Source organism: Merops nubicus, unplaced genomic scaffold, assembly GCF_000691845.1.
Source record: "Merops nubicus isolate BGI_N331 unplaced genomic scaffold, ASM69184v1 scaffold22996, whole genome shotgun sequence".
Classification (NCBI taxonomy): domain Eukaryota; kingdom Metazoa; phylum Chordata; class Aves; order Coraciiformes; family Meropidae; genus Merops; species Merops nubicus.
In genome coordinates, this window is record NW_008613254.1 from 82,806 (window position 1) to 108,150 (window position 25,345).

At 39.3% G+C, this 25,345-nt stretch overlaps 1 protein-coding gene across 3 annotated transcripts in view; it reads left to right on the plus strand.

Moving 5' to 3' along the window:
- ZMYND11 (zinc finger, MYND-type containing 11) overlaps positions 1 to 24,575 on the plus strand; it is a 61,977-nt gene extending 37,402 nt beyond the window's left edge. For 2 of the 3 annotated variants that reach the window (XM_008941854.1, XM_008941853.1), the window contains 11 exons: positions 5,513 to 5,590; positions 5,990 to 6,082; positions 7,570 to 7,657; positions 8,805 to 8,860; positions 9,531 to 9,608; positions 10,148 to 10,266; positions 12,094 to 12,301; positions 14,368 to 14,436; positions 16,326 to 16,598; positions 17,656 to 17,841; positions 22,472 to 24,575. In XM_008941854.1, the coding sequence (XP_008940102.1) occupies positions 5,513 to 5,590; positions 5,990 to 6,082; positions 7,570 to 7,657; positions 8,805 to 8,860; positions 9,531 to 9,608; positions 10,148 to 10,266; positions 12,094 to 12,301; positions 14,368 to 14,436; positions 16,326 to 16,598; positions 17,656 to 17,841; positions 22,472 to 22,594 (1,371 nt within the window). In that variant the 3' untranslated portion in view covers positions 22,595 to 24,575. The remainder of the gene's footprint in view (positions 1 to 5,512; positions 5,591 to 5,989; positions 6,083 to 7,569; positions 7,658 to 8,804; positions 8,861 to 9,530; positions 9,609 to 10,147; positions 10,267 to 12,093; positions 12,302 to 14,367; positions 14,437 to 16,325; positions 16,599 to 17,655; positions 17,842 to 22,471) is intronic. The other variant, XM_008941855.1, reaches the window with a different exon arrangement.
- Positions 24,576 to 25,345: the final 770 nt, after the last annotated feature.

A 25,345-nucleotide genomic window follows, 5' to 3' on the forward strand; every position in this document is an offset into this window, starting at 1 on the left:
TTTCCCTGATGTTGTTTTTTCTCCACTGCATCCATAAGCAAGCATGTCCAGTTTCTGGCTTTTAGTTTAACTTGATGGTACCAATCTGAATATTTTGTACCCTACATAATTCTCAGCAGGAGTCAAGAGTCAAACAAAGTTCAATTCAAACCACATTGCAGGGATTGAAAATTTTCCCTGACTGCTGACTAATCATTGTCTTAAGTGAAATAAATTGATATTATAAGTAAAATTCCTGGTAGACAGATCACAAGAGAAAGACTCGGTATCAAATGAACTTAGAAATTACATTCCCTGCTACCGGAGTGGTCCATTCAGGACAGGGTTAATCAAATCAACCTCTGCAGCTCGCAGGAGACTTGTACATTTATTGCTGCTCTTTAGTTAGATAAAGGGAGGAAATTCATTTTCTTCAAACCTTAATTTACTGTAGAAATTACTGCAAAAATACTAGGTTGTTTTTTTGTTGTTGTGGTGGGGGATTTTTTGTCTTTTTTTTTTTATATATGAACAGGAGAATATTGATCACATGTTGGGATAACCAAGTTGTTGGGGTTTTTTTCCCAAAAATTCAATTTTAAAAATAATTTTATAGAAAGACAATATTATGCATGGTGACATAGTTAGTGAAAACCAATTTCTGGATTCAGCTGTGACATGACATTTACAAAAGCACCTAATGCTTTGAAAAGTCTAGTTTTGAGGTCTTGAAAGAGGTAGATCTTGTGGCATATTCTGCTCATGCAGATGCTTCTCTGTATGCTGCTTAGGGCATATGGTGCACTGGTTGCTCTGACACCCATCCCGTGTGCCTGCATACCTTTCTTAATGGTACAGGAAACCTGAGGACCTGAGGGTTGGAAGTTTGAGAGGGTGGCAGAGCAGTAAAGCTTTCCATATGTAGCACCAAATTCCTCTGGAAATTTAAGCCCTAAAAAAGTCCAAGGGCCAGTGGATAAAGCAGGGAGTTTCTAAACAGCAGTGGTGAATGTATGTTAGACTCATTCACATTGATCCCCTCTGCAGATGCACCCTAGGAAACATGAATTGCTTCTGAAAATGGAACTGGTGCCTTAGAAACGTGTATCTATCATAGAGCAGCCTTCAGCTAATCCATCACCAAAGTGAAATGAAGCTCTTTGATGTGTGTGTACACGACAGCTGAGAGATGGACGGGAAAAATATTTGTTAATGGGAGATTATAGGGAGATATTTGATTTCTCCATCTCTTTGCATGGGAAAAAATACAATTTAAATGCTTACAGCTAGACAGAATGCTGACACTAACATCTTGCATTTTTTAGATTTTGTCTGTTTTTTTGCTCTTCAAATGAAGGATTTTGCCAACTGCAGCATAGCGACCATCATCACCCTGGGAGCTTAGAGCTATATGCTACCTCGGGGTGCTGTTGCAGGATGGGGTGTTTCTTGGCACTACCCCAGCTACTGCTAACCTCGTGTGGTTTGAAAAGTCTTGTAGGGAATTCCTGCACTACAAGCATATCAGAATTGCTAAATAAGTCTCAACTGCACAGTGCAGTGTATTACTACCCTCTAACAGCTAAGCAGTATTATTAATCTGGAATATTGAATATGGGCAACAATATAAATCCAGCCTTTAGGTACCAGCTTCTAAGAAATAGATGTGCTGCAGGTAATAAAGCATATATAAGGTATTTCCTGCACCCTCAAGCAAAGATGTTGCAGCCTTGGTCTTCCACCTACCAGATTCCATTAATATTCTACGTGAGGATTGCTACTGTGAAAGTTCTAACTTCACTCCTGCATCCTCTGTGTAAACACTTATGCCTGACCAACCCTTTCAGTTTACCTGGATGCAAAGCAGAAGGGTTGCAGATTTCTCTATAAAATGGTGTGACTTAGGAATCATCCTTGTTGTAGGGTAACCCTGGTAGGCAGCTAAGCACCACACAGCTGTTCTCTCACTTCTCCTCATCTCCCAGTGGGATGGAGGAAGAGAAAAGGAAGAATAAAAGCAAGAAAATTTTTGGGTTGGGATAAAAATTGTTTAATAAGTGAAGAAATGTAAGAAGAGAGAAAGAAAACAAAACAAGTGAAGTGAAAGCAGTCACTCACCACCCTCCATGGATAGACTGATGCTCAGCCAGTTCCCAAACAAAAGATGGCTAATGCCCTTAAACTCCCCCCTCTCCCTTTCTATGGCTGAGCATGACATTATATGGCATGAAATATCTCTTCAGTTAGTTATGTCTTCTGCCTGGTTGTGTCTCCTCCAAACCTCGTTAGCCCCCAGTGTGTTCACCATGGGGCAGAGTGAGAAACAGCAAAGGCCTTGACACTGCACAGACACTGCTTGGCAGCAGCTAAACATCGGTGTGTTGCCAGCACAGTTTTGGTCACAGATCAAAACCACAACACCGTACAAACTGCTATGAAGACAATTAACTTCATCACAGCCAGACCTAATACAATCCTGTGTTAAGATAACATATCCTAGAAATAGGGTATCTATGAGTATAAATTCCTGACAATCTTTTGGGGCTGAATTGAATCTTGGCAGTCTCCTTGAAAGAAACCTGTACTTGGATGAGCTTGCAGTAGCTTATCTTAGTATATCTGACTGGGAGGAAAGGTACACAGTGGATCTTACCACTTCTACTGATTCGCAAGCCACCATCATTATTTTCTGTTTCCAAAAGCAGGAAATTAGAAGACCTAATTTTCATTTATACTTGCTTCTATATCACTCTGCCTATAAAGGGACCTGAAAGTGGGTATATTTCATTGTATCAGAGCAATATAAATAGATTTTATGCAGATCATATCTACCATCTAGTATTATCTATTTTCTTGCTTTAAGTGGCTCTAAGTTGACTTCTTTGAGAACACTACAGGTTTTCAAAATACAAAGTAGCAGAGTTTTTATTGAAAAATGACACATTTTACCTTTTAGCTTCCAAAGAATGTGTGAGTGGTACCTCCTAAAGGGCTAATCACTGTTGAAAAGCAAATGAAGCAGTTGGGTTATAACTTGCTCTCCACAAATGGTGAGCAACCTTACCATAAAAAGACGTTTTGCTGGCTCATAGGCTCCAATTCCCTAAATTTATGACCTTTCAACATTTAGTAGAAGAACCTGGAGATCAAATTTTTCTTAAAATAGATCAGTGGTAGGAGTAGAAGGAAAAGTGGAGAAATTCATGTTTTCCTGAATTGGCAAGTTAATTATATAATTTTCATTGATGCTTAAGTTGATAGTAATTGCTGACATCAGTAATGATATAAAGCCAGCTATCTATCTTTTCTTACAATCTGAAGGATAAGACTCTAAACCATCTATCTTAACACAGTCTCTTGAAAACTGTCTTGCCCAGCAGGGCATGAAAAATGGTTCACATGAATTCTGAAATACTTCCAAAGGATGATAAATTCAGAACCATGTGAGAAAAAGAAGTGTAGAAGGACTAGTCAGTGCAAGTGAGTTTTATTGTGCCCTAATAACTTTCAGTCTTCTAAAATGCTGTGTCATTAGCAAGCACTCAGCACTCCAGGGCCTAAAATGACAAAATGACAGCAGTGTTTCATAATGCAGATAATTTAATGCACGTCGGGGATTGCATTTGCAGTAGCAGTGCTGGTTTGTGCAAAACAGAATAGGTGAATTGAATTCCAGCAGAATGCACATTCTCACAGCAAAGTAAAACAGGGTGATTCAGACATACAGCACAGCCTAAAATCTGTCTCTTTCTAGCGTTTGGATGGAAGGTCAGGGAACCATTAATATTATGGAAAGAATGCTTAAATGGACTATAAGTGTTAGACCTCGTGCTGGTCCTTTCACAATAGTGAGGTTTACCCAACAGTGGTAGTGTCCTGTCAGGAAGAAGCTGTAGTGTTGTTATGCATACTGTAGTATCTCTGTAGGTTCATGGCTGAACAGATATTTCAACACAGTTTGTAATGGTTCTGTGCATACTGTATAGTGATCAAATAAACAGCTTCACTGGTAGTGCTCTGTACAGTTTTGATTTAAGAAGAAGGTAGTAAGTGCAATCCAGAGATGTGTAGGTTGCACAACTGCTGTAGCACAAGGGCCAGACTGGGATTTTCAGTGTTTTCAGTGTGTTGCAGGAAGACTATCAGCAGAGACACAATCAAATCCTATCCATTTTTTTTTTTTTGTGCTAATGTGTAATTTTTACTCTTGCCAAGTAAATACATAAAAGTACTTGCTCTGTACTCAATGTATCTGCTCCCTCTATATGTTCAGAGTCATATATAAGTAATTCAAGAAAAAAACAGCACACTTCTAGTGATTAATAATTCATAAGGCACATACCTCTTTCAGCTACCTTTTAGGACATGGATTCTGATTTTTCTTGTGTTAGCTAAGCAACAGTCATCTGCCCAATTATGTGGATCTTGCTAAATACCATAAAAGTCTGAGGATGCAGGTGTAACTGAGCCAGATTGGTCCACACAGTTTGCATACAGATGATGATGTGAGGAGGTATCAGAAAGGGGAGAACTCAGCTTGGCACTCAATGCATTCTGAGATGTGAGGAGGATGTTTTTGTAAGAGATGTGAGCAGTTAAGAGCCGTTTTAGGATAATAAACCTGGAACCCATGCTGCTGTTCCACTGTGCTTTGTTTTGATGAACCAGTGTAGGCAAGAGCAAGGAGGAGTAGCACTTTTCAGGCAGCTGTTCTGAGGCCGTGCAGAGCTGTGCACAGCTGCCGTGGCCGGAGACTGGAAAGGCTGGTTCCTGAGAGCCCACGGGGGGTTTGCAGAGAGCCGCCCTCCCTTCAGCAGCATGTTTTCATTATGCAGTGTTTCCCACGAGCCTGAATTGGCTTTGAAGGGGGGGATAACTCTCCATAGTAGTGTAAGATGAGGGGGAAAAAACTTTAGAACCTGAACAGCTAAAAAGAAGCAGTCTGTGTTCCAGAATCCGGATTAGATTTTGTGAAGGAAGGACCACAAAAATCAACAACTGCTATGATTCTTGAGCTGTTAAAAGTGCTCCGAGTTTTTACTGGCTAGAGCCTATTTGAGCTCCTGCTAAATGGTGTCATTTTGCCTAGCAAGCACATAATTTGTAGATGGTAAAGGATATTCTTATAAAAATATTTTCTTATTTTATTGAAAATATTAATGCCTTGCTAATAAAAAGACCATTAAGTAAATTTTAAACTACTCCCTAAAATGCCTTTCATTGCTTTATTCTAATTAGACATTTTTTTACATGAGAGGTTTTGACAAAGTATTTTGGATACAAGAGCAGATAAAGCCTGTAATTCTTCTGTAGCTGAAGTCCTCAGACCAGACATAATTTAAAGCAATGTATGTAGTTGTTGTGATGTGTTAGTGTTAATAATTTTCCAGAAAGTACTTTCCCTAAAAAATTGTGTGATGTGATTCAAAGTCGTCTTTTCGAGTAATGTTGTGATGCAGAGAAAAAATTTGTTGGATGAATTTTGAAGCCAAGTTTAAAATAATAATAATATGATCGTGTTTTTCTCTGACAGAGTATCAAGAAGAAAAACACAAGTAAACAAGAGATGAGCACATACCTGCGATTCATAGTCTCTCGTATGAAGGAGCGGGTGAGTCTGAGACAGGGAAGTTTCTCACATTGCTGGGTAGCACCATAGAGGACACATTACAGTTGGCCACACGTGACTGTGCAGGGAGGAAGGCTACAAGAGGGTGTAATTTTATTTCACCTGTCATAACTGATGTGTGTACTTCCACATACACATATCAGGTCCTATTGCTCAGGTTGGTATCATTCTGGCAGGAGTAGTTGACACCATGGGCTTCTCTGAAATGGGCAAGTTTCAGGTTTGAGACACATGTAACCTCTCAGATTGTGGATCCACAATTTGGCCTTGTGTATTTCTCACCTGAAATATTACAAAATATTGCATTTTTTTAATCTTTTTTTTGTGTGTTGTAAGCAGATTCTAAATGCAATAACTTACACCATCTCATGGTCCTTTCAGGCTATAGATCTAAACAAGAAAGGGAAGGACAACAAACACCCAATGTATAGGAGGCTGGTGCACTCAGCTGTTGATGTTCCTACTATACAGGAGGTAGAGTGACTTGCTTTCTAATTTCCACACTGTTTATGTTTGTCTTTTAGCAGTAAAGATAAACCTGAAGGACTAAAGCACTAATCCTGTCTAATTCTTATGATCAGTATTTTGGTATTGTATCCAGCACGGGATACGGGAGCTTAAAATTTCAAACATTTCCTCATAAACAGGTTGCTGAGTAAAACCATTTTGAGTGGTACCTAGTTTTCAGACAAAAGTTTCACAATTCTTTTTGTACTGAGGTTTTATTAGGAACTGTAGGTAGCTGAAATCTTTAGAGAATCTTTTATTAGAACCCTTTATCTAAGTCACTGAATATGGACTTGAGTGCCTATGTTTGTGTATCTGGCCCAATGTTTTTGACCATTCCAATTTTAGTCATTATGTCCTTGTGTAGGTATCAACTTTATAAACATCTAAATGATACAAAAAGAACCAATCCCTCTGTTAATCACAAAAAAAAAAAAAAAAAAAAAAGACTGGCTTAAAACATTTGTTTTGCATTAATTGTTCCAAAAATAAAGTACTAGTAAATGTGTTGTCCTTTGTTTCTGAACCAGAGGTCTGACCATGACTCATACAAATCAAGTGCACATGACCAAATGAACAGCATATTCATCTTTATTCATTGCTGCAGCTGGATTACTATGCAGTGCCATAGTACACCTTGCCCTTTACAACCAGAGATGTAAAAAGCCTTTGCTTTATTATTGTTATTGAAAGACATGGATAGCCAATAGTTTCACTGACAGTTTTGGAGACCAACACTACTGACTATCTTGAAGTTCTGGCAATGCTGGTTGAGCCCAAAAATAGGTCCAGCTTTCTTTTCACTGTGTCACCTTCACCTGCTTCCATGGGAGGTCTTCTGGCCTTCATAACATCCTAGAAACTGATGATGTTTTTTTTGATAATTGGAATTCTCATAGGTGTTCTTGACAGAGTACAACTGAAAATGCTGCATTCCTTATCAGACAAAAGACCATACTAGGAAAATTAACTGCATGGCTCCATGTAGGTATTATGAGTTTGAGGGACTAAAGCATTCCGCCTTGATCAGAAAACGAACTATTAAGTGATGATCCTGAAGGTGTAAAGGCAATAAACACTGATTTGAAACTAGCTGGTATTTTAAGTTACAAAATCTTACCTCAGGGAGTATATTTTAATTTGAACAAGTGTTCTGGGCCACACCTGATTTACTCCAGATTTATGCTGTTATAGCCAAGAGTATATATTTTTTTTTAACTTAGTGAAGTATTAAAGCACCTATTTTACTTCTGGGCATTGCATAAAGGGACCAGTGCAGCCAATGGTCAGGTACTAACAAACCATATCAAAGAGTTTAAGTATTTGTCCTGAGTGCAGGAAAAGCAGTGTCTGATCTGTGTTGCATAATGCAGATTTCTGTGAAAGCTTCTCTGAATAAAACAGGTACAGCACTTCAACCATTTTTTCACAGTCTTATGTTTTCTTTTGTGTAGAAAGTAAATGAAGGAAAGTACAGGAGTTACGAGGAGTTCAAAGCAGATGCTCAGCTCCTTCTACACAACACAGTGATTTTCTATGGAGGTAAAATACTACAGTTACTGCTTGCTTTGTTCGATTTAGCTGTATCTGTATGAAACCAACAAGTTCAAGATTGAATTTCATATTAGATAATCTCAAGTGTGGATGAGGTAATTTGAGAACCCTTAAAAACCAAAGTAAGCTGCAAGAGGAATTTGTAGGGTCTTTTCTGGCCCACCTACTGCACAACTATTTTCATACTCTCTGGCTAAACTTGGTTTTGAAATCTTTACCATCCTGTTTATCTTGCAGCCTAAGTCATAAGTCAGTCTAGCACAGACTTGTACTACAGACATGTATTTTTCACTCATGGGTAATATCTGCCATATTGCAGAAGCAAATATAGCTACATCCACACTAGAAGCGTCCTGCTGGTGCAGTGTGTGGAGGTATGGCCATCAGAGATGCTTCCAGCTACTGGGAAGGTAGTAAGTGACTGTTTCAGATGATGTGACAGTCTGATTAGAAGTGGAAAAACAACACCACCACATCCAGAAGCTGTAGTCAAGTCCTGTAACAAGGTTCTCCAGAGCCATCATTTCAGGAAAAATGTGGTTCTCTTTTGCAGACATAGCCCACATCAGGGGAACGGTGAGGAGGATGGGACTAGCCTATTTTTAGCATCAGAAGATCCACAGTGTCACTGGTCGAGAAAGATGTGAATGTGCTAATAGAGAAATGTGCAGTTGTAAAGAGAAACACGTAGTGATTAACAGTCTGTGAAGCATTACCCTGAGCAGAAATGCTTACACAATTGTGCCTGTGTTCCTGTCAAGTGGTGGTAGCTGAGAGCCATGTTGTAGGATAAGTGCAGTGTGTCATTAAGACTAGTAGAGAAAGAAACTAGCTCCATATTAAGAGCAACCCTCTCTGTTGCTGCCTCTCAGATGTGTACTTGTACTGTTCTTTTAAAAGCTCCTAACAGTATTTTTGCATATAAATATGAAGGAGAAAACAAATAGAAAAGTGATTCTTAGAAAATTTTTGAAGATTCTTAGAAAAATGGAAGTGTTATCCAAGTGACTAAATCATGTTTTGTATTCTCAAGCAAGACAATTATACCATGAAAGTCATAGCAATGACAGCTTCAAATCTTTTTGAGCACTGTAATCATACTGCGATTGTTTATGTTATTTGTTTTAATTTACAGCGGACAGTGAACAAGCTGATATAGCGAGGATGCTTTACAAAGACACATGCCATGAAGTAAGTAGTACTAAGTGACCAAGATGTAGACAAGATACTTGATCTTCATTTCAAAATCAAAGAAAATTATTCTTCATATTACAAAAATAAAAAGGGTGTGGTATGTTATGTTTCCCCCTAACTTTCTAACAGCTGATTCAGAATTCCTTTGTCTTTTTTTTTCTTTTTTAATTAAACTCTCATTTGGAAAATACTGATATTGAAATTTTAGTTTTGAAAATGATCTAGTAATACATAGATGGACTAGAAATAATTGTACTTGCTAATACAAATTGAACCTGAGGTGAGATTCCTACCAAATTCTGTATTGAAATATTTCTCAATATTCAGAGGACATCAAAAAGCAAAGCTGCGGGAACTGTCACCCTTTCTCCATTTTTACAGTTGAATTTTTTTTATACTTTGCCTTTTAGCTATAATAAATCATTGAGTTAAAGTAGTTTCCTTCATCTGCCTTGTTTTTCAAAAATACAAATAATGTTTCTGCAGCTTGTCTTTTCTCCACTCTCAGCTCAACTCAGTTTCACACCTCTAGTTTGTACAGACAGAAGTAACTCCACCAAGTTAGCACGCAGGGCTGAAAAATTTTACTGCTTAAGAGAGATGGATACTACTGAAGTCACATAAATAGAATTTTGGGGGCTTATTTACCTTTTTTTATGTTTTTCAGCTGGATGAACTGCAGCTTTGCAAGAACTGTTTCTATTTGTCAAATGCGCGTCCTGACAATTGGTTCTGCTATCCTTGTGTATGTTGCTGACACATATTTTTATTTGTTTGCTTTTTCTGTACAAAACCCTGCAGATTTGGTGTCATTAATGCATTGAATATTCCATTTCAGTAGGCTTGTTTCAAAAGCATGGTTAAGACTCTGTAAGCCTAGATATTTTACACAAGCGAATTGTTGATTGAGGTTCAAAACTGTAACAATATAGGTTGTAAAACTTGGTTAACAGCCAGTTACAACAGTCTCACAAGAAAATAAGGAGCTTACAGAAATAAAACTTTGCTCCTGGATGAAGCTATAAAGCCAAGTTTAAATTTTGGGCTGCTTAAGATCTCTGTTTTCAATAGAGTTACATACTTTTCAGACTTTGGTTTTTTTTTTTCATTTTGATCCAAGTAATATATCTAACAGAGAAATATGTATTGTAAGAAGATAAAAATGAAAATAGCACTAGACATAAACAGCAACCATATTGTTAAGATACTATTATAGTATTAGAGCAAAATAGTTTTGGGAGATATTTAATACTTCGTATCCAATAATAAATACATTTTTTCCAGATACCTAATCATGAGTTGGTTTGGGCCAAAATGAAAGGCTTTGGGTTTTGGCCAGCCAAAGTCATGCAGAAAGAGGACAATCAAGTTGATGTTCGCTTTTTTGGCCATCACCACCAAAGGTAATTTATTAATTCCATGTGCTGCTTTTTAGAAACAATACTTAAAAGACTTTATCTCATCTATCATGTTGTAAAATCTTGGCTTAGCTAATTGCCAGCATTAGAAAGATTGAATACTTTGCCATAATTGTTTAAGAAAATTTCAAGCTCAGTCTAACACATCTGAGGTTGCCAAATTGCTCAGAGATTCCCTTTCCACAGTTGCTACAGGGATCTTCTTTAAGGCCATTTTATTTACAGAAAGCAAGAGAACTTCAACTGTTTCTTCAAATCAGTAGCAGCCTGCTAATCCAGACCAAGGTGAAGATGGGACAGAAATGTACTCTTACTACCAGCAGTATTGACTTTATGCAGTTTTCTCTTCTGAGCAGACACATTACAGTTTTGTGTTGTAGTAACATAATATAAATCACAAATGTTTCTGTGTCACTGCTAGAACATTGACAGAGCTCCTGCTAGGAGCCAGTTTGCAATTTCAGAGAATTAACTCTCTGCGTTGGAAACTTCACTCTTAGAGATCAGTTTTACTTCCATCTCCAATTGTTTGTTCATCCATTTTGGGAGGGTTATAGTAGTGTTACTACAGTGGATGTACTTATTTTTTTTCCTGTTTGATTTACGTGCCTGTAATGTGAGGAGTGGGGACGTTTGTGAAGTAATTCATGGTTGTTGGGAAGGTCGTATATTTTGATGTATCCCAAAAGGGCCTTGACAATTTAGTAACGGTGTTTTATAAGACTGTTTATTTAAATTGCTTGTAGTGTAACTTGCATCATCTATAAATGTTTTCATTTGTTATATGAACTACTAAGATTTTCTAACTGGCATAAAGTGGGTAAAGGATCATTACCTGTCTCAGTCACAGAATGATTTACCTTGAATCTGTTTGCAAATACAGCTTATTTCATTAGTAGTTTTGGCATTAAGTCCACACAGCTTCAAACTATTTGATAAAGTAACTTGTGGGATGAGGTGCTTGCAACTTCTTAAATGTGTGCTGATAGAGAAGGCAAAATGCATTTGACTAGGGTGCAATTGCCTTGTTACTGTGCTGAACTTGGACACAAGGCCAAATTTCTGGGGGGTGTAAATTCACATTGTTTCTTTGACTTCACTGAAATGAAATTTATGTTGCAAGAATTGAGAATTTGTTTGCAAACATTTAATTTGTTACAGTATTTACTCTTATGTAGATGTCCATGGCAGTGACTCTTTTTTCTTTAATATCCAATGTTGCTTGGTATAACCTTTCAAAACATCAAGAGCTAGCCATCTAACTCTATGAAGAATCTGAAAATATTTGAGATGACAAAGTACCTTTGGGACCAAGTCACTCACATGAATTCAGTCCAAAAGAGCAGAAGAGTCCCCACCTGAGTTCAGTCCGGGTAGACAGGGACCCAGACTACAAAGTGTCTCTATTCAAGGTGGTAATTTGGTACATTCCTTGACAGTTTTAGCAAACAGGTCAGGGGGTAAATTTGATTAGCATCAATAAAGATATTTCTGTGTCTGACTCAGGGCATTTAGCAAGAGAACAGTTAGGAGATGTGACTGCTGGTGGTGCTGGGAGAGGTTTGTGGCTCACCAGAACTGAAAGAAACTTTCAACCATAGCACCCACAGCTTAGAAGCGCTTATAAAAACACAAATGTCTAATAATATGCAATCCTTTTTTTTTTTCTCTGTTGAATATACAAAAATCCTGAGTATAAAGGAATTGTCAATGATCCGCCTCTGTGAAAAACTGCTTTTGAAGTCCCTTTCTCAGGTCAAGATCCTTCATCATTTAATGTTTTTGAACCTGTTTGTACTGTGTATTCAAAAGGGCCTGGATCCCCTCTGAAAACATTCAAGATATCACAGTTAACATCCATCGACTGCATGTCAAACGCAGCATGGGGTGGAAGAAGGCCTGTGATGAGTTGGAACTGCACCAGCGTTTTCTTCGTGAAGGGAGATTCTGGAAATCAAAGAATGAGGATAAAGGGGAAGAGGAGGCAGAGTCAAGTATCTCTTCCACCAGCAATGAGCAGGTGAGTGCTGCAGTGTTAGCAACCAGGACAATTTATTAAAGGGTACAAAGATGAAATAGTTTTGATTAATCTACTATTAAATTAGCCTTGTGCTCTCTCTGCTGTTTTGTGGTGCCAGAAGAGGTTTCAAAAGCTTACTTCCCCTATGTTTTGTAGCTCAGTAATAGCAAGAGTACAGTTTTCTCTTTTCCTTAGTTTCTTGGATGACCTTTGGGAAGTTTCAAAATGTTTGCCACCTATAGCACCTTGATGAGACAGACGAAGATTTCTAAAGTTAAATAGGAATGTTCAAGTTAAATGTCATGGATATCAGATAGACTGCAACACTGTCTTCTTGGCCTCCCATCAGGGGACAGCCCTGTAGCTGTTCAGCCTTTTCACAGCGGGAGTATGTTCACTTTGGACTGTATTCTGTGTTACCAGAGTAACACCAACCATGACATTTTTGGCAAGTGCAACTGAAGTTAGGAACAAACACCCCACTTGAGGATCATGTGACCAGCAACAGATTAAAGTAATTAAAAATAATTCTCCAAAACAAGAAAAATTATATTGCTTTAACAAAGATGAAAAACACAGAGGGCCAAGATACAAAACTTTGTGTTGCCATATGGAAATTCTCTTGTCACGGTTGAACCTTGCTAGTCATTCATTGTCCAAGAGGGTGTTATATATTCACTATTACTGACTTGGCAGTAAGATTTTCATAGCTTGCAGGGTGCTTTCCTGTATTTTTGGCAGCCTTTTCCCTGGCAACATCTTCTTTCTTCATTTAAAAGCGCTATCCTTCCTCTAAGTCTGCATTTTAAAAAAATGAGCGGGTTTTGACCCTCTTTGTTTGCCCTTTGTCAATCAGGGTTATCATCCAATTTGTAGCTAAAAACTTAAAGCTTAAGGGGATGCTCCTTATCAAGGTGATTTTAGTTTCTTTTCATCTGGTTTGCTTAGCTAACTCTTTGTGGCCCTTTTATTTAATATCAAGTATGCAGTCATGCAGTAATGTAGGATGAAACAGGAAAATGGTCACAAATAATATTTATGAGAGATAACTGTGCCATTTTCCCATTTTTTTTCGTAAGTGAATCATAGGGTTTGAAGTGTCCATTTACATATTTTCTGTTCCACCCCAGCTCTTCAGCCTTCACTTGGTTGATGCTTACACCTGATTCACTGGTTTCACAGATGCAGGAACGTGAGAGTAGCCAGACTCAGTGCTCTGCAGTAATCTGCAGGATCCTGTCAGTAACGCTAGCTAGTACTGGATGCTCCAAAGACAGAAGTTTTCTGTAAGCCATTGTAAGTGGAGTAACTGGGTTGCAGTGATCACACAGTGGGATCTGCAAGGGAGGATAAGTTACCACAGAAGCACTACCACCGTTGCCAGTTGGCGTAGCCTTGGCCAGCAGCAGGTCTGTCTTGTAGCCAGCTGGCATTGGCTCTAGCAGATCCAGGGGAAGTTTCCAGCAGCTTCTCACAGCAGCTGCCTCTGTAGCCCCCCAATACCAAAACCTTGCCACACAAAATCCAATGCAACCATCCACTTATATGTCAGCCTTATTTCTATTGGTGAAGACTGGCTTTTATTCTGAAGCATGAAATTTTGTACCCCTCCAAGCATACAGTTATAATCACATATAACAAGTCTGGATAATCTTCCCATCTTTACATATGTACATTCTCTTTAGAATTATTGCTGTTTTTTGGCTTCGAACAAGATCTGCTGCCTAATTATGGGTCACTAATATCAGAATATTCCAGAAAACAAGTGTTTGAACTCGTACGTGAAATGAAGAAAAGAATGGTTAAGGGTATTTTAGCAAATACATATGGAATGTCAGAAATTGTTCATGAGTTTTGTTCCTTCATGCAATCACAGTCATCAGTGATAATGTGAAAAGCTTATTGTGTTAACTTCTCATTTAAGAACAGTACTCAACTTTCTTTTTGCTAAATGAAATTATTTCAAATGTTCACAAATAAAAGATACATCAGTTGTGTTTCAATGAATGCTATTTACATGAACTGTTTTTTGGAGTGTTTCAATATGCTTTTCTTAATGTTCACAGCTGAAGGTTACTCAGGAACCAAGAGCAAAGAAAGGGCGACGTAACCAGAGTATGGAACTCAAGAAGGAAGTAAGTAACCTCAATTACCATCTCTGTAGAAGTAGCAAAGTACAAAAAGTCTGAAATTTTAATAGTCACTCCTTCGATTTCTGTCATCTTTTACTGATTTTACAGTATTGATCTTTTGAAGTTCCAGCCCCATTGCCTGGTCCTCCTTGCTAACAAACATAATTGTACCTCCCACATGCAAGCCACTGATGGTAATATTCTGTATCATTAATAATTCAGCAATCAGGTTACAACAGTTTGGGTTTTTTTTGTAATGACGAGGCTAGTTGGTAAGTCCATAAATAGAAATGAGAAAGTATTCTGCACCATCAAGAATATTAAGTTTATAAAATGTCATATCCACCTTTGCCCGTGGAACTTCCTTCCTTGTTTATCCAGCTTGCACACTGAAGGATCATGTAACCAAGGGACTGTATTATTATGTTTGTACACAAGGGGGCAGTTACTGAGACAGACATAAATCTGTTTCCTAGCTTCTGAGTCCTTTTCCTGGCCTTGTTTCAGCTGCATGTTGAACACTAAGAAAACGTTGCACATATGCACAGTCCTTGGAAGAGGACTTGGGGCTCCATTATGGAGGGGGGTTCAGGTCTTCTAGCACTAGAGCAATCTGGAGTGGCCATGGTGCCTGAAATACAGACATTGCCACTCCAAATACCTAGGCACCTTCCTCCCCATAATATCTGATACCACATGAGGCACCTTCCTCGATGGAGGCTGTGACACTGTGTCAAAAAGTACTTCTTTTGTGCTTCCTGGGGAACAAACTGTTTGAGTGCAAGACCGGGAGAGTACAATTTGGATGTCTCATCATTTTTACTGTGTTTTCTGACAAGCAAATGCTGTGATTTGCTTCATATATCTAGTCTTTAACATTTGCCGTCTTAGCTCTGCTCGTATTTGATCAGTGATCCAGAAGCCAGTCACAGTTACCTATTAGAGAGTAACTGCTTGCAAAAGGGAATACACACTCAAGCCTTTTGATCAGTGTGAGCAGTGCCCCATCACAGACAGGCACCAAGTCCAGTCCTGAGCAAGTCTGGTGTTACAAGGACTCTGTACTTTATCTGTACACTGTTAAATGGGCTTTAAAAAATCTAAATTAAAGAAAAAAACCCAAATAATGTTCATCTGTGTCTTCAGATACTTGAAATCTCAATAAGAGTTTGCAGGGATATTACTTTTATCTGTTCTAAAGAGCAGGAGCAATTGGTATTACAGTATAATAACATACTCAACTAAATCCAGTACAGTACACTACAGTAAGTATGGTTTCTTTTTTCATAATTGTGTAATTACAAAAAGCTTCTCTGGTCATCCAAGTCTAGTTCTGTATTATTGGAATCAAGACTTAGATGCTCATAAGCCTTTCATCTTCAAAGCACCTTTGAAGTACTAATCAATCTTTGCAGCAGTTCTATGAAATCAGTGGAATATTAACAGACTCCAGTGGAGCCTCCTGGGCCAGAGTAAGCCCAGAGTTTGCCAAAACAATTCAGGCACCTCGGCCACGCAACTAGAGTCTCTTCAGGGAGGGTGCTAGGAGAAAAAACCTATAGCAGCCCCTTAGTAATAATGGCAGAGGATCTGCAGTGAGTCAGCATAGCCTCTGAGGTTGGTTGTGCTCTTTGGGAAGCGAGGCTGATGAGTGTGGCATACTGATGCCATGTGTGTGCCCCCTTCTGGAGGGCTCCTGGCTGATGGCAGCCGCCTGGACCGAGGAGCCTGCCCAGGGATCCAACATCCCATTAGCACTAAGGGTCTTCAGCAGACACCTTTCACGTGCATTGCACTGACATCAGTCATCTAACATTTTTTCTCCAGGGGACACCAAAAGTTAACTTGTTCTGTTTTGATATCTGGATTTACAAGTTGTTCTTTCTCTGTAGGAGCCAGAACCTGAAACTGAAGCAGTAAGTTCAAGCCAGGAAATTCCCACAATGCCTCAGCCCATTGAAAAAGTTTCAGTCTCAACTCAGACCAAGAAGTTAAGTGCCTCTTCTCCAAAAATGCTGCATCGGAGCACCCAGACCAGTAATGATGGAGTGTGTCAGAACATGTGCCATGACAAATACACCAAAATCTTTAATGATTTCAAGGACAGGATGAAAGCTGATCACAAAAGAGAAACTGAGAGAGTTGTGCGAGAGGCAGTGGAAAAGGTAACGTGCGTCGAACTCCACCGACACTCTGCTTTCAGGAGAGGAGGAGTGTGGATTTTTTTCATATTCTTTTCTATTTTTGTAACATCCACCCATAATAAAAGGAATTAAAAACCTTTTCCAAAGAGGCCACATAGAACTATTGCTTTTTAGGCTGTTTCTATACCAGCAGACCTTAGTTGAAACAGAAAACTTCTTTTTATCAATTCTTGTCCAGTGAAATCAGTCTGTGATCCAAAACCAAAACTAATTGTTCATTCATGAGTATCTATTTCCAAAGCCTTTGTCTTCTTTGTCAAGTGGGTTGTAAACAATGGCATTGTTTAAATGCTATTTATAATTAATTCTTCTTTTGTCAATCTTCTGGCCTAAACATTAAATAGATTTGCTGAAATTTGTTTCAATTTTCTTATCTAATGATAACCTGTTTAAAATTCAATATCTAAGCCTGAGCTGGTCACCTTTGGCTGGAGAGAGCAGGACAATTTAGAGGATGATTTGTCTGACCTCTTTTAAGCACCTGTCTTAAGATGAATTTCCTTCTGGGTGAAGGACTGTGTGATGAATGTAGGGAGTTTAAGTGTTAATCCTGTAGGATTAAGACACCAAATTTTTAGATAAGCGAGCAAGGGCAAAGGAATCCCACTGACATTGAATACTAAAAGGCATCTCTTCCTGAACTCAGGGATGTTCTATTTTGTATTTTCCATTGTGACTTTGCTGTGGATTTATATGCAGTTATAGATTTGGAAAATACAAAATCTTTGTCTAAGAAAAATTCATAAATCTGTAAACTGATCATTGACAACATATACATGGAACCTATTTAGCTGTTTTTGTAGATGCCTAACAGAGCAGAAACGTGGTGACAGTTTTATTTTGAACATTCCTTATGGGATGGAAATTTTGTTATAACTCTAAAGGAGAGAGTTTTTTTTTCTAAATAGGCGAAATCTCTAATTATGTGGCCTCCACCCACATAGTAATAGAGGTTTAAAGAAGATACTTTATTCCAGTAGCTGTCCACTGACTTGTTTTGCTGGCTTTGTTCTGGCAGCTGCGTACAGAGATGGAAGAAGAGAAAAGGCAGGCTGTAAATAAAGCTGTGGCCAACGCACAAGGAGAGATGGACAGAAAATGTAAGCAGGTGAAGGAGAAGTGCAAAGAAGAATTTTTAGAAGAAATTAAGAAGCTAGCAGGCCAGCACAAGCAACTGATTTCCCAGACCAAGAAGAAGCAGTGGGTAAGTGTCAACAATTTATTACAATAGAGTAAGTGTAAATGTATAATGCATACTGCAGGCCAATGGAAAGTGATTTCTTCCTTACTTTTAACTGCGCCACCACTCTACTCGTCTTTCAGCTTTAAGGTTTTCTCCTTCATATTACTGCTTTCAAATTTTCTGAACCACTAAAATTTAATTCAGAGCTCTGATTACTTTTCATCTTAATTATAGAGTGTTAACAGCACCTTCTTCTTGATTTCTGTAAGATGCTAGTATCAAAATATTTTTTTCTAAATGCAATTTTGTTCTATATAAAACGTGTTTTGTATTATGTTCACAATCTTTAATCTCAAAACCCCAGAGTGTACAGTATCTGGCTGCATCAGTTTGAATTCCCCTGCTAATAGTGCTGGTACTGGTAGCCTTTTGGCCTTTTCCCCTCCTAGCTTTTTCTGCAGCTCTTTTATGTTCTTTTGTGTTTAAGACATGACTTTCTGAAACATGTTCCTTTCCCTTGTTCAGTTCCTTAAGCCCAAATCTGCAGCATTGCCTAAAAAAAATATGTTTGGATGCCCTCTAGAAAAGTGAAAACAGACATGTAACTTACCATTCTATTACACACTGCAAACTTTTTCCTGATTTTGCTTGATTTGTGTCTCCTGTTTTCCATTCAGCCCAGATGTGTGTTCTCCCACGTGGCTGCACAGCACCTACTCAGATATTGCAAGTACTGTAATACTGTGCTGCCAGCCCCTAACGGAGCAAGGGTGGAAACTTGCTCTGAGGGCAGTGAGCCTGGCACACATACAGCCTTTGCTATTCCTTCGCTAATTTTCATAGGACTAGGAAACAAAAGCCATCGTTTGGGAAGTCACGGTACACTGTAGCTGTCTGTACACAGGAGAGTGGGTACGAGATTTTCTGCTCGCCTCCTTTGGAGCTTTGATTCTGCCAGGTGCTCGGAGAAGCGTGTGGGTGCCTTGCCACAAGATGGCACGCTGATCTGAGCAGTGATGGACAGCCGCCGTCCCACTGCCGCTGCAGCCTGGGGACAGCCAGCCCTGCCTCCAGCCCGCAGCTCCCTTCTCTCCTCGGCTTTAAAAGCTTGTTTGTTTATGTTCAGCCTCGTTAGTCCTTGTTCGTACAGACAGAACGAGCGTCCCTGCCGAGGAAACTGTGCTCTGTAGAAGAGGGAAATAAATACTAAGGCGAGACGTTGTGTGCTGACTATCACAGTTAAGATCTTGGTCTTTTGTAAAAAGAATTACTTCAAATGCAGGAGCTCCTGCAGAGTCTTCCTTTCTGTTCCTCGTAGAGACTTTACTGTGGGTGTTACACTACTGCAATGCTTGGGTCTCTGGCAGGTAGAAAATCCCCCCATCTACCGTGCTCTGCAGACCAGAGAAGTTATTCAGGTCTGCATCTTGATGGAGTTACTGTGTTTACTGAGTCAGCAGCTGCCGGTGTTTGCGTGTGTGCTTCTGCCTGTGGCACTTGAGAGGGGAGCTGAACTGCCCACTACAGCACTACAGATGAGCTCTTCTGCCAGCAGCTGAGTGCTCCTGTCAGCTCTCGCCACCGTTCCGCTGGCGGCAGCAACTCCATCGCAGCGGCTTGAGGGAGCCTGGACTCAGCCATGGCTGCTTTTTGGGCGTTTTGAATGGAGAATTTATGACAGACTCCCAAGACTTGCTTTCATCTGCTCCAGTGTGCCTTTGCCACATCCCTTAGGCTAACCATGGAGTGCCCTGGTACCACATCACTGCATCGTATGATCATGTGTATAAAGCCTCCTTCCAAGCAAGACAATTAAAGTTATAAAGAGAGTTTGACAGTCTTGCTTATTTCTGTGGCCCCTGAACTATCTGTCAATCACCAGCTTAAATGAAGACGTACAGGCAGCTGGTTTGCGTGTGGTAGGGGCGGGAGGATAAGGATAAACACCTTTGCATTCAGGCGGTGGATCTGCCTGCCAACACAGCCTCGGGCTGCTGGAGTTGCTCCAATTACACAACTCCCCACTGATTTTTCCTTGGTGGTACTAATGACAGTCCCTGGTGTGTAGTACAGCTCTTGTAGGCTGTTATTATAATGATACCTCCTTGCCAAAATCTCATGTAATTAACACACATACTAAATGAGATTTGGTGGCTTTGCTTTTTAATTAGAAGCAGAGACCTCTGGTTTTGTGTAATGCAGATGTCTAGGCTAGGGAATACAGCTGCTGTTATCCACCCTATATTTGTCTTTTTCTCATACCTAAAAAAAGAATCCAGTCAGGGTGAAGGGATCATTTTGCTGGTGGCGCACAGGCACATGAGAAGATGCTCTCTCCCAGGCCTCAGGAGCCTAACACATAGTGAAAGCACAACATTTTCTGTTGCTCTAACTGATCACCCTTGGCTTAAGCCAATTTCATTTTTATACCTCCAGAAAATTTTGATTTAATGCAGTTAACTCAAGTAAATGGCAAATGAAGGATGGAAATGTAAAGGCAGGGACGACAACCATGAGATTATGCAGTTTGATGGCCTCCAGAATACAGGCTGAAGTTCCAATATTGACAACATATCTTTTTAAGTTTCTCCCAGATCTTTTATTTGCATGTAAGCATCATTTAAGTTGGTGCATAGTTTATTTTTATAGATCATTTTTAACATTATCTCCTTCAATTACATTTACATATATATTTATTTTAACTTGCAACAGGTTATTTTTAGTGAATGAGCACCGTCTGTGATGTGTACTGTTTGAAACAGAACTGCAAGTGATTGATAATGTTTAGGAAGAGAAAAAATACACAGAGAAGAGGAGGCCTGAGGCCAGCTGGCATTTTGCCTTCTCTGCCACATGTGCTGGTACCAGCCTAGTTGACACTATTTTCCTTTTGTAAGCAGAGATTTACATCCCACACTTATGGGCAGCATATGTACAGGGAAGCACAGGCCCTGCAGATCAGTTGTCCTTTCCTGTCTTAGCTTTTTTTGATCTCTCCAAGCAGGCAGATGTGAAGCTGGTCTCTGGGCTGAGGCCCATGCTGTTCGTAATGGAGAGACACAGCTGTTGATGCACCTTTCCAGCAGATGATCCTAATGGTTCCCACAGGCTTGTGGGCAGCCAGCAACAGGAAAAGCCAGGAAAACAGCTCTCGAGAGGACACTTGTTTGCAGACATTTCTACAAATAAACTTCCCTGGAGCTAAGTTATAAAAGGAAAATGGAGAGGTTGCCTTCTCATGCAGCTAGGGCAGTCCCTTTATTGCTGATGTAAATAAATAGTTATGGCTTTAGCCAATGTAAATGTCGGCTTTCTTGGATGTATCTTTTAGTAGTGTGTAGGGTTGTGTTTTTGTTTTGTTTTAAGGCAGTTGGGTTTGTTTCCTTTGTAAATCTCTGTATTATTAACGATGCTGGAGCTAGACAGGACATAAAAAGTGAATTGTGTGTTATTCTGTGGTTTGAAAGCAGCCTGCACAGACTGTGTGATATCCCCCTCTCTGTTCCCCACAATACAATAACCATTGCAGGCTAGATTTGTAAGGATGCTCTCTGATTTTGAGCAGACCAAATTTAGAAAGACAAATCTGGGATCATTAGAACTTGTCTCAAGAACTCTTAAGTGCCTCCTTTGTCAGCAATGCTGTCCTAGATCACAGGATTTTCTCAGAATGATATTAATGCTTTTGCAGCACTTCCTTAAGGGGTATAAACCCACCTGGAGATGGGGCAATTGCCTGTCTAGGTCCTCTACCTCCTTGTTGACTGCCTGCAGTGTTGACCAGCATGTTGATTCTCTTCTTTCAGTTCCACGTGGTTATTTTCCAGGTGGCTCTTCCGGCTATCATGAAACGGGGTGTTCTGTGTGTTCTGGGGTTGAAGTCCCCTTCACTGCACCTCTCCCCAGAACAAACTATTTCTGCAGAAGTCATGGGCTGTGCAACGTGTTTCTTTCAGGATTTTCATGCTGTCCTGGCAGGCATGACAAGGGGTGAGACCCCCTATAGTCATCCCATGTACACCAGGCCTTCTCTCGTTTCCAGAAGACTTGAAATAAAAGTCACTTCCTTGCTATTCTCAGCAGCACCAATGTAGCTTGAGGTTTCCTTCTCATGAGGCTGCAGTGCTGTCTCACAGTAGCCTCCTTGCAGACCTATCCTAATCAGTCTAACAAACTGCTTGGTAGCAAATTATTCTTTTCTCCAGGGACATTATTGCTGTGAATTTTGATATTTTCCTACCTCAAAAGGATCTTCCCCAGCAACCTCTGGACAGGTCAGACTTGTAAAGGCACCTCAGAAACACCAGTGTTCAAGCTTGCACAGCACCTGTTCATACCAGAAGCGCCTGTCGATTTATTGTACCTTCTAAGACATAGATGACAGTGCCATTATACGAATGCAGGGTAAAAGATGGTTCCTGCCCTGTGTGGATGAAAAATGTCAGTCCACTGCCTGATAGGAAAGCATTGTGCAGGTTTGCTGAAGATCTCTGCTTTAGTCGGCAGGCGTGAAGAACTCCCTCCTGCCTCCGGGTGCCCCCAGCAGGAGCAGAGAGAAGCATTGCTCCAGAGGTGCCAGGGCATCCTCGAGCAGGTGAGAACACCTGTGCTGTTGGAATTGGGGTAATCTTGTCTCGTTTGTTCTCTCCAGTGCTACAACTGTGAAGAGGAGGCCATGTACCACTGCTGCTGGAACACGTCCTACTGCTCCATCAAGTGTCAGCAGGAGCACTGGCACGCTGAACACAAACGTACCTGCCGCAGGAAAAGATGAAAGGGTTATTCCTCCCCTGGAAAGCCACCCCGATGATTGCTATTCTCAGACACAGCGGTTTTTGTTTCCAAGAAGCCAAAATTGTTTAGAATTTGCTTCCCATTTTGCACCAGCCTTTAAACACTTTTCGTAAAAGAGATTTTGCACAGTAGTTTCAATCTTCTGTTTAATGCTCCTCCAAAATTTTGTCGGCAAAATGAATTTAACATCCTTGGGAGCAGGTTACTTCAAATAATTTTAAACTAGAGGATTTGTTGCATTTTCAGCAAATTTTAAAACATTTTTAGGTTTTACAAAGATTTTAATCTTTAAAAACAGCAGATCTAAAAATAAAAAAAAACACGCAAGTTTAACAAAAGGAACATTTAAAAACTAGATCTGAATGTAAGAAGTATAGAACTATCTCAGAAAACGAAGCATACTACCTTGATGTAACATTTGTTTCTTAAACTTGTTGAGCTGGTTTTGTTCAGCTTAATTTTGCTGTTTAAAGGCATTATCTATTGGTTATACCAGTGGGTACATGATTGAATTTAGGGAACAGGGTTGACACAGCAGGTCCTAGTCCTGCATATTTTTTCTTAAATATTTCCCGACTGTGTTTTATTTTCATTATTTCTTTTCAATATATAACTTTTATAACAAAATATTAGCTTTGATCTTGTAGTTTAAAATCACAGGGAACTGGGGTAATCTTTTACTGAGCTGGATCTTAGAGAAAAATGAATATTTAAATTTTGAAGTTTGCACATTTCATCTTTGTCCTAACATGAGTGCTTGTAACAAGAATAAGAAAAGCCAAAAACCACAAAAAAAAACCCAACTACCTTTATTCATACAAGGAATTACGAGGCAAATACAAATTCCTTTACTACGCCCCCTTCAGCCTCCCGATCTGGTGTCACCTGGTCCATTGTAACCTGATAACAAAAGGAGAAAAAGCACTTAAGTTTCACAGAAGCCGTTATGTTTGTAGTAATGGGTCATTGCCTAATAATGAGCTCCATCACTGTACTCAGAATGAAGAATAATGCATGTTAATTTTCTTGTACTAAAGATGCCGTGATTTGTAAAAAGTCTGTATTTTGCGGAATGTCTGGATTAAGAAGCATTACCAATAGGAATGGATCGATAGTTGACAAATTATTTCCTTTTTGTTTGTTTTATATATAGATATATGAATTGCATCCATGTTCAGAGACAATTTTTTAAATAGATGTAAAGCTTACTTAAATAGCTTTTCTTTTAAAGTGTCTCCGCATTTTAGTTTCTTTTAAAGATTGGTCTTAGACTGAGTCATATGCCCATTAATCATTCAGTTATTTTTTGAGAAGTTAGAGGAATAATTTGTAAATATTTATTTAGATCTTTGATATTTATTGAAAGCAATTACATGATGGAACGATGGAAGCTGAAGAATCAGGAGGAAAGCCTTTAAAAAAGTTTTCTCTAGGATTTGTCAGGGTCATTGTAAAGATGAAAATATAACTAAGACTTCTGTGAACTACCACTGAAATCCTGATCTTTTTTACTTACAGTGGTGATACAAGTTAATTGACTAGATACTGCCAAATAATGCCCACTATGTTGCAGTAATTAAGTAGTAAGTTAATTGGGGAAAAAAAAAATAGTAAGTAGATGGTAACTTGTATTACCACAGCTACATTATTGCCTGATAAATGTGTAATTAACTTTTGTCGCCTCTGTGTTGTGACTGTAAAACACTTCACAACTAAAAATCAATCTTGTTCGATTACTTTACAAGTTCCAAAACTTCGATCCACCCCTATGAAAGCAAGTTATTGTGGAAATATTTTTGGTGTAAAATCATTCCAGAATATGTAATATTTAACTGATAGCTGCATGAAAGTAAGATTCGTGTTACTTTGGCTTTTTTGTCTCTGTTGACACGGTTGCACATTTCCAAGTTATTACAGCGTGAAAACTGTGTGTTTTAAAGAAAAAAAAAAAAAAAAAACACAAAAAAAAAAAGATTGTGGCCTGGTTTTGTATAAGTTTTAGGTAAAATTACAATTGATTGTTTTAGGAGTCATGATTTAAAATTAATTTTTCTGCAAATCATAAAGCTATATTAAAGTGTTGAGCTTAGCCACTATGCACATTGTAATTATTCATTGTGGCTGTCCAGTTTATGATGCATTCTGGCATTTTGTAAGCTGCTCTGACTAGCAATATATAGAGTCATTTAATGTGTTAACATTGGTTAATAAATGTATTTAAAAAAAAACAACAAAAAAAAAAAACACAAAAAACAACTCACTGAAGGTGTCTGTGTTGCTTTTGGCCAGTTGTCCCCATGTCCTTGGGTGGGCCTCCATGAGGCTGCTGTTTTAGGGTGTCCCCCCCTAGAAAGACCATGGCTGTGGCCTGGGGAGTGGTGCCTGAGCTAGCAGGGGCCTTGCTCCTGACTTGAGGTGAGCTGGCAGGTCCACACAAGGGCTCTCGGCACCAAAAGTGGATCTTCTTGGCCTGTTCAGGGCCTGCAGCCTCCGAGGGTTGTGTCTGTCATGCTCTGGTTTTCATACCAGGTCCCTCACTGAACACCAGCCAAGGTGGAGCTCCAGACCCCCTTCTCCCTGTGCTCCCTCCCACCAGCTGCCCTGCTCTGCCTCCTCCCTAACCCAGTCACCAACCTGGGCCAGGCTCCTGTTACATCTTATATTACAATATAATTACAAGATAATAAATTATAAGATTAAATTATGTTATAAGATAAATTAAATTAAAAAC